This window comes from Etheostoma cragini, chromosome 20 (genome assembly GCF_013103735.1).
Source record: "Etheostoma cragini isolate CJK2018 chromosome 20, CSU_Ecrag_1.0, whole genome shotgun sequence".
Classification (NCBI taxonomy): domain Eukaryota; kingdom Metazoa; phylum Chordata; class Actinopteri; order Perciformes; family Percidae; genus Etheostoma; species Etheostoma cragini.
In genome coordinates this window covers 2,441,960-2,451,867 of record NC_048426.1, presented here as the reverse complement: position 1 = coordinate 2,451,867, position 9,908 = coordinate 2,441,960, and the positions used below count along the sequence as shown (strand labels likewise).

The 9,908-nt window shown below is 43.5% G+C and overlaps 1 protein-coding gene across 1 annotated transcript in view; it reads right to left on the bottom strand.

Annotated features, from left to right (window-relative positions):
• The window catches only part of LOC117936390 (transcription factor IIIB 90 kDa subunit-like), a 102,796-nt gene that overhangs the window by 4,519 nt on the left and 88,369 nt on the right, over positions 1-9,908 (bottom strand). The window contains exon 17 of the mRNA XM_034859356.1: positions 4,924-4,975. Within this exon, the coding sequence (XP_034715247.1) occupies positions 4,924-4,975 (52 nt within the window). The remainder of the gene's footprint in view (positions 1-4,923; positions 4,976-9,908) is intronic.

The window sequence follows — 9,908 nt, the reverse complement described above, 5'->3', positions numbered from 1 at the left end:
TGGAAAATGGCTGCAATGAAACAAAGAGTGAAAAATTTAAAGGGGTCTGAATACTTTCCGTACCCACTGTATATTACAGAAAACTCCACGTTAAGTTAATCATGTCCCCGTTGCATGAAATGATTGTTTGGTTTTCCACATCCTGCACGTTTTGTTTAGGAGTTGCCAGGTTCTGGCCGTGATTAATCATTAAAACTATTTTTACAACGCAGAACAGAGTGGCAATAAAATGTAAACTATTACATAGCAACGTTAAGTTGAATTTGGGATTCTTGTCTAACTGGAAAACCTTAAATAGTCATCCAGTTACAGTTACAGTTATAGTATGGATCTTTTGCAGTGTGGCTGTAGAGCTACTTCTCCATACTACAGTTGACGGGGGTCGGCACACCCCCAGTTTAAAAAAGCCAGTGGAAGTTTGGAAGCTACTTTTTAAGCTTATGTTTCAAATGGAAATGCAGGGGAAACTGAAACCGTCATATCACGCTCTTTAACTCCACCATACTTCTTTGATAAAAAAAAAAGTCATTTTTAGTTTGCAGAATATGGGTTTCTTCTCCAAAACTGGGTGCGTGCCGAACGTCATCTATTGGTGTCTATTCGGGTTCTTCTCTTCTGTGTTATGACAGGAAGCGCTGAACAATAAGAGCTGGTTCAGACCTCTGCCTTGCTGCTTTATCGGGTGAATGAGGAGGTCACTGCGTTTCTACGGGACGAGCTGCAAACGCTGCTCGCCATGTGGTTTACCACTGGCCCGCTGGCCAGACAGCGTCTCTGAGAACCCACCTTCAAATAGACTCTGCCATCAATTGCCAAGACTATTGCTTGCATAGGCAGACTATGGCTGCCACGCCAGAGTGACTGTCTGCAGTTCACAGCCCCCCCCAGTGACCTCATCACCCCTTTCAGATTTCTAAGCCTCTCTGAAAATCCCCACGTCTCACCCTGTGCCATCGGCTCCCTCCACCCGAGCTTCACACTAAATGTGGTTCAAGGGAGTAGAGGAAGAAGGGAGAGGGCAGCAGAGAACAATTGGGACACTTTCAATTGACAGAAATTAACTTGTTACTCCTTCTCTGCTATGTGAAGGCATTGTTTCCTCCCTTAGCAGGTTGGAAAAATGTACAGACTAATTGCTGGATTACTGAAGAGGGTGAAAGAAATCAGTTTGTTGTTAAGCGCCCAACAAAACAAGTTTGGCAAGCGACACCCAATGCACATACATCTCTTTTCAATCAGGCCCTGTCGCTGCAACATTACATAACAGGAGCTGCAACGTGAAGCAGCCTAAGCCAATGGCGACAGCCGTTTGATTCCAGTTCCCAGGGGAGGTGAGGGGGTTGCTAAGTAACAAGCCTTGTTGACCCGGCCCCTCGTGGCAATGTTTTTATATTGGTTGACAGAGCCTGAGCTCCCCATTCAGAGCAGCCAACAGCACATGATGGCGAGGGAGACAAAGACAGAGCTGGAGGAAGAGGAGGAGAGATGAAGGGACGGAAAGGAATGTGGAGAAGGAGAAGAAATATAAAAGGAGAATTACGGGAAAGAGAGGACAGCAGCAGAGCGAAACATTAACAAGAAGACATAAGGACACGAGGGAATGAAGCATGAAGTGAAATGGTGAGGAAAGAAGAGAAGGAGATTTTAATAGAACGATAGCGGGAATGGGCGGAGAAATATATAGCAGAGGAGCTACTCGTTTTGGATCTATGCTACCCACTGTTCAGTTTTCTTTTAGTGATCATTTCCTCAACACTTCTACTCTTTTACGAGTTGCAAGTGAACGCACCACTTAGTCCCGTCTGTGTTGTTTCTCCGACTCTGCAGCGGTCATGGTGCAGTTAGTCTCCTCCGTGTCTTTAGCTGCAGACTGTTGAACGTCCCACTGTTGGAATCCTTTCCAGTGAAATGCAGCCACACGGCAGTTTAGCTGTTAGCTGTTAGCATTTTAACCGTGTTTTAGCCAACTAGCTAAGGGTAGGCTAATGTTACCTTCTGCCAATTGTAATATCTTCATGTGCAGTGCTGCTTCTGCTGCCTGTAATGTTTGTTCGGAGCACCAGAGAGCAGTGCAACCGTTTCAGTGGCATCAGAATCTTGGATGCTATCTGGTCTGGAAGATACCGGCCATTTAGGCATTGGGTTTCTGTTAGCAACCCTAGCTGTAAATCAGCGTAAGAACACTGTAAAGCCACTTACACTGCGCAACGGTGAAATCACGACTTAGGGTGCAGAGCATAATGCAAATACTTCAGAGGCAAAGGGCAGTGCAGGTATATTGTACCTCCTAAAGCTTCTAGTTACCTTCTCATTGGTTGCGGCAACGAGGTCAAGGCTAAATTAAATTTAAATGCTCAGAAAGTTCGAGCAGTGCGCCGCGTTTGAGTGTAGCGCTTCATCTCAGTTGTCTTGATCGTCTACTCCATCAACAAAAAAATAATAACAAAAAAAGGTTTTAAAGCTTATCATGTGCAGGCTGCTTAATGAATTCAAAGGAATTCATTTTTAGGCACTTTTGCCAAGAAATATCCTATATACACTCTTGCGTACGGTATATTCATTGAAATATCATCAAAATCAAAAAACGCCCACTTTTCATCTGCCCTTAGTGCAGTCTAAATAGACAGCCAGGTTTTTCCTGCTCCTCTATGTTTCTCAAACAATAAGCTGAGCAAAGAGCAAGCTGAGCTTTGGCCTTTTCTCCCAGAACAAGGTATCTTTGTTAAGAGTTTTATGTCTATCTAAGCTTATAAATCCTCTGACCGTCAGTCAGCTGACGCTGTACTGTATATGCTGAAAAATGAAAGGGACCTTAACTTCCCAAACACTGGACTCCTGAAATCACTCCTGCCACTTCGCTTCTTTATGGAGTGATGAAGAGGAACATGGCAGTAGTGGTGAAGAGCTAGAAGTAAATCATCAGAAAGAAGACAGGTCCGCAGTAATGTGAAGCTGGAAGGAAAGATGACAGTTGGGAATGTGTAAAAGGAGATATGAGAAAAAGAGCAGCACAAAAGTGTGTATGAAGTCCAGAAAGCCACTGTTAAGACTTTGAAGATGATGTGAATTTGGGTCCAATTTAAAATCAAATTAAGAAACAAAGTCGGGAAAAGTGGCCTGTATCTCCCTGGAAATGGCAGCTGTAAATGGGCAGCATGAGGACATTCTGTTCAAAGACATGACGTTTAACTGCGTTTAGTTAAGCAGATAGGGTCCATATTGTATTCTTTCTGGATTCATCTAAAAGCTGACGATGGGCCAACAGAAGCCCATCACAGCAGGCTGGTAAAAAAAGCCCTCTAAAGTGCTGTTTAAGACATTTTTATGTCCGAGTTTAAGGCCGTATTTATTTTAAGACCCTGTCAGAGGTTTTTAGGAGCAGTGAACGCCCTGGAGGGGGAACGAGAGCGGAGGAGGAGTAATAATGGAAGGGCACACAAAGACAAAATGAGGTTCACCTCTCACACTGTCTGAGTGGAGATTCATTTATTGCCCCTCTGCTCTAAACGACCTCTGAGCAATCAGCAGCCTCTGGCTTTGGATGTCTTTTAGAAAAGTTAAAAGTCTGCTGATACTCTAAATGTGTTATGGTCAACAAAAACCAAACCCCAAAAATGAACATATATTTAAAAAGTATTAAAGTGGTCATATTATGCTTTTTCCCTTTTCTTTATTGTGTATCAATTGTCATGTAATAGGTTTACAAAGTAAAAAAGCCCAAAGTCCACCCCCCCTCCCCCTCCCCAAAAAGATTGGAGAATTGGAGAATCTCCAACAGAAAACACTGTTCACAAACTGCTCCAAAAAGCCCTACTGTAGTCCAGACTTTAATTTAAAAGACAAACGTGCGTCACTTTGTAACACGTTATAATGCTCACCTAGCTGCTAGCATGGCACGCCCTCATTCTCTGCTTCTGACTGGCTAGTAGTCCTTACCTAGATACTGTCAGGACACACCATCATACTCTGCTTCTGACTGGCTAGTAGTCCTTACCTAGGTACTGTCAGGGCCCGCCCTCATACTCTGCTTCTGACTGGCTAGTAGTCCTTACCTAGGTACTGTCAGGACCCTCATACTCTGCTTCTGACTGGCTAGTAGTCCTTACCTAGGTACTGTCAGGGCCCTCATACTCTGCTTCTGACTGGCTAGTAGTCCTTACCTAGGTACTGTCAGGGCCCTCATACTCTGCTTCTGACTGGCTAGTAGTCCCTACCTAGGGTTGGGCATGTCCCCTAAAATGCTCTCCATCGTGATGGCTGACTAACATCGTCCCAACCCTAGTCCTTACCTAGATGGAACAGAGGTGAGATGTCTCACTCTTTAGCTGAAACAGAGAGCTCAACACACAGGGTGAAAGAGGAGCTGCAGTAAAATGCAGTACAACAAAAATACTGTATTTTTTGAAAAATAAACCATGTAGAGGTACAACCTCAAAATACAAGTATGAACCTGAAAATGAGCATGATATGAGCGCTTTAGGAGGCGGCCTCTAGCTACCCTAGTAAGAGCGTGGGCCCCATGTAGGCCGAGTCCTGCAGCGGCCCGGGTTAGAATCCCACCTGCGGCCCTTTGCTGTCTGTCATCCCCTCTCTTTCTCTTCTCACCCCCTTCCCTGCCTATCCACTATTGCATAAAAGGGAACATCCCCAAAAAGTTAATATTAAAAAAGGTATTGAGTGAGTGTGAGGCAGAAAAAAATAACAGTGAGTGGATAACTGAGTGAGTGTTATAGAGGGAAAAGCGAAGGGGGAAGTTATCTGTTTGAGTGAGTGATTGAGTATTCATGTATTCATGTTTGCGTGCGTGCGTGTGTGTCTCTGTTGAGTGCAAGAGGGCAAAGCGGGGTCTAAGTGGCAAATGAAAAGGCCAAGCAGAGTGACGGAGACGAAGAGCAGATGGGGTGAAGATGGACGAAGGCTCACTTGCTCCACAGCCAGCTTCTTGTTGGGCTGTCCGCTGATGAACGGCTGCAACCTGCAAGAAAAACAAAAACACAGTGCCAAACATTTATATTTCCTATATATATTTATATTATATATATTTATTGGCCATATAAGGTAACATTCCTAATCTGCTACCTTGCATCTTGGATTTAAAGATGTTGAACCCATAAGACTCTGTACCTAAATGTTTCAAATATCCATCATCTGAAATGTAAGGGATGCCACATTTTGCCATTAACTTTGGGGAGGAAATACCAAAGAATGTGGTTTTAATCTGATACCAAGTAATAAGAAGGCCAGAATCACCGTTTTTAACACAGATACTGTTAGTATTAAGAGTGCCTAAGGCATTATAATGCAAAGGAGAGACATGTGTCATTTAAAGGCTTCTAGTTATACTTTCATCACTGAATAGCTTTCCATTATGCAGCTCTTTTTGCCATTTTCTGTTAATGACAAATCAAATGTAAGAGGTGCAAAAGTGTTCATGTGGCCATGACATAATGAGATAGAGCCCTTTTTTTAAATCCAGACAAAAGTTGGTTTCAATACTTAAGGGGTTAATCCATCCATTCCTACCACAAACAGAGGAAGGTCTAAGTAGTAAGCATGAGCAGCGATAGAAACTCTCCACAGTAAAATACAGGAAATCCCTGATCACCATTTTAAATAACGGAGAGGCTCCATGACCTCGGAGTCACAAGGCTGTAGAAAATGAAGAACATTATTCACATATAAGTACCAGCGAGTCCAAAACCAAATTACACGTGTCAATGTTATGAACCTCTAAGAGTAATGCTATTCACGTCCGGACAGCTCAGATCACACATCATTGTTCACCTCAACAGTGAGGACACTGTGGTTCTTTCATTTCCTTGTTTTTGAGTTTGTAGTCTGAAGCCAGCTACACAGTACACAACCTACTGTTTACACACACACACACACACACACACACACATACTTATATTTATGCACACACAATTTTTTGTGCCATTTTAGGCCTTCGATAGGACAGCTTAGACATAAAGGGTGGAGAAAAGGGGGAATGACATGCAGCAAAGGGCCACAGGTCGGAACTGAACCCGCGGTCACTGTGGCCAGGAATGAGCCTCTGTACTGGGTCACGCGCTCCACCAGGTGAGCTACCTAGGCAAACTACAGTCTCGGAATATTAATGAAATCCTTCACCTCTATTTTGTCAACAATGAAATGTCGCAATAACTAATGTAATGACATGCATTTTCAATGTAAAGCAAAAATAAATAAGAGCCCCAATGATACTGGATTTATGTTAGACCAGTACGGTTATTGGTAGTGTTCCCTATTGGATGTACTGCAGCTTCTTGGCTCTGATTGGCCCACATTTTCACAGATACCTTTGTATATTTTCAATAAGCTATTGTTGGCTGATATGTCTGCCTGGTTGATATATATGCCCATTTATCTTTAACAAGGTCTCAGCTCCCTCAATTTCAGGGAACAGAATAAAAATGATTGGGGGTGCGAGGTGTTGACCTTATGGGGTTTTTGTTCTTTTTTAAAGCGAGCCCGAGACCACTCTCCTCTTGAATTAGAAAACAGGACCAAAGGCCCCAGTGAACTTCACCAGAAGTGCTTTTTGGGTGGTCGACAAGCTTCAGAAACCCCTCCCCCCAACACCTTTTAGACGTCAACACTGGGGGACATTTCCAAAACCATCAACCCATCATACACCGCCAATTCACACTGGGATTGGTCGGCTTTGTGGACTTGAGACAGTAAACTGGGTTTGAACTTCTCTCAAGCTATGTTAGCTGTTAGCATGACAACAGTCCCTTTGACGATAAACCAAAGTATTGGACAAAGATTGGATTCAGAGGATCTCCAAAGTTACTAGGATTCATCCGCTGGGCTCGAAGGACATCTGTACACAAATTTGAAACAATCCATCTTAGAGATGTTGAGCAAAAAGAAAAGAAATTCTTTGTATGTGTAAGGTTCATAATCTTAAACCAAGACAGGCCTGGTAACAACAAAAAACACAGCCGGCTTCAGGGGATGAAAACAGTGAAATGCATAATTATTAATAACCATTGTAATATATAAAAGTAATTCTGAACAACAATTATTGCTGACTCTTGCCAGCTTCATAAAGGGCACAGCTGGATATTAACATTCTGCGAGGGCTCCTTGAAACCTGTATTACAATATATTTATATATTCATTACTCTCTTTATTGCAGGATTTACTGTTGACACAATAAAGGTTGAGGATTTCATTTCGATTACTACGGCTGTTCTTTGAGTCTCTCTTGGCTTCAGGCGGCCGGCTCAAATTACCAGGCAACTAATGGGAGCACAGAAGAAGAAAAAAATGTGCGTGAATATGAAATGAGACCAGAGCTGTGACTGACAGGCAGACTGCCTGTCTGTGAGCACAATCTCTTCCTAGACAGTCACAGAGATAATCAGCCGTGAACGTACCACCGGCAGTAATTCCTTAGCAGCCGTCCCCACCGTCCCAGTGGCTGGAATTAGCGCAGTTCCTGGAGGCTCCCCGCCCCCTTCTCTACTCTTCCCTGCCCTGCCCACCCGACCCGGCTGAGCCCTCCCTGGAGGCTTACAGTAAGTGCTCAACTCGCGCTGATAAGAGAGAGAACGCGAGTGAGCTTTTAATTAATGTGCTTTAACCAGGGGAAAGAAGGGGCGAAAGAACGGTGGGGGGGATGGGTAACAGAGAATGTGGCATAGTCACCCGCAACACTACCCCCCCTCCTCTCTCAAAGCTCGTTAGAAAATCCCAGACAGGCCAGTGAATTGCTCCCCGCTGAGAGAACTATTCACGGCCCCGTTATATGTGCAAGACTATATTCGCTCCCCTGGGCCCTGACCTGGACACTGGAGGGAGGGAGGGAGGGAGGGAGGGGGGAAAGCAAAGAAGGAGGGATAAGAGGAAGGTAAGCAAACAGGCAGAGAGGTGGCGAAAGGGTGAAGAGCAGATAGAGGGCACAGGGATTGAGGGTACAAAGGAGCAAGCAAATAAGGAGATGGACTCTGGGCACTGAGCGGGAAATATGGCACCAAGAAAAGAGGTGCAGAGAGATTAAGGGTACAAGGCAGCAGAGAAGGAGGGAGGTAATAAGGAGAAAGGGGTTGGAAAGGGAGCAAGGGAGGAGGAGGGTGGGAGAAAAAAGAGGGAGGTGTTCAAAGAACAATCTGAGAAATTGCACAAAATCTCAAAGACCTGCATATGACTCCAAAAAAAGAATCAATAATCAATATAACTAATAATTCCCCTTCCTGCACTGTCCCTGATAAACTGCCCGAACCCCTCTCATCCCAAGGGCGTTTATCACACTCCATGTTCACCCACATCTAATGTTTCCTGATATCAAAAGACATACCGTCAATTAATGGTTCTGCTGATCAGTAGAAAACATTGAGACCATTTTGTTGTTATACTCATTTGTCAGGGATAGAGCCCGACCGATATATATCGGCCGATATTAAGCATTTCCCCATCTGTCGGTATTGGCATCAATAATGGCCAATTTCTTTAATATTCATTCAATAGAATCATTTATAGTGACAAATAAATGATCCGACGTCAATGTTATGGCGTTGCATAGTCTGTCCACCAGAGACGCTCTACAGCGTCCCGGTTAGTGATGGCGTTGCATAGTCTGTCCACCAGAGGACGCTCTACAACGTCCCTGTTAGTGATGGTGTTGCATAGTCTGTCCACCAGGGGACGCTCTATAACGTCCCTGTTAGTGATGGCGTTGCATAGTCTGTCCACCAGAGGACGCTCTACAGCGTCCTCTGTTAGTGATGGCGTTGCATAGTCTATCCACCAGAGGACGCTCTACAACGTCCCTGTTAGTGATGGTGTTGCATAGTCTGTCCACCAGAGGACGCTCTACAACGTCCCTGTTGGCTACACTATTTTGTTATTGTATTTTTGTTCAAAGGACTATAAATTTCTTATCTTAAGTTTGTATTTTTTGACATTTTATTCATTAGAACTTCAATATATTTAGATTTTCCTCTGTTCTGTTGTGACAAGACAAATTATTTTAGTGAGAACTCGTAAAAACTACAAAAAACTAACATTAGGGAAATCCGTTTTGTCATTTGTTTCTTTATTTTTTTTTCTTAAATATATATCAGCTAATCTATCAAAATATTTGCATCGGTATCTGCCTTAAAAATCCTTTCTTGGTTGGGCTCTATCAGGTAAAATGCTTTTTCCTTGGTTTTATATCCTTGCAATTGAGTACTTTTGAATTTCGGACAGCTGGTCGAATAAAAACAAGACATATCAAGTTGTCACGTTTCATTGCTTGATGCCAAAAGGAACTTGTTAATTTAGAGACTCGCAATACTACTTCGATACAGCTGCTTCATTAACTCCGATAGAATAATCTATTTCAGGTCGTCAACATCACCAGCGGTCAATATAAGACAGGGTTAGAGGTCAGGAAACAGCCTCAAACGATCAATAAGGAGAACAATGAGGGTTAAGAGAGTGAAATTAAGAATTAATGGAAGATATTTGTCATACATGAAAAATGCTTTTTCAGTTCGGAATTTCAAACAAAAGGAGCAGTGGCATGTAGCCAATGAGAATTGAGTGATTCAGACGCGTAACTATCAGTAAGCAGGGTATGCAGTTGCTTAAAGGCTCGGATCATTCAGGTGTCAGATATGAAGTTGAGACGTTTGTGACTCTAACATCTAACAACACAACGTACAGCAAAAGACGGTGCAACCACCCCCCCCCCCCCCGACTGACGCACACACACAAAATCACACACGGAGGATGCAGGATAGACCACAGATGAGATGTACAGGACGACCTAAATTGAGGACAGCTACATTATTGAAGGTGCGATCATAAGTTAAAGTCCAATAAGTCCTTTATCAAACTGTATGATTGTGTGTCCCAGCCCAGGATAGGATGCCTTTAAGCTGGATTATCAAGAG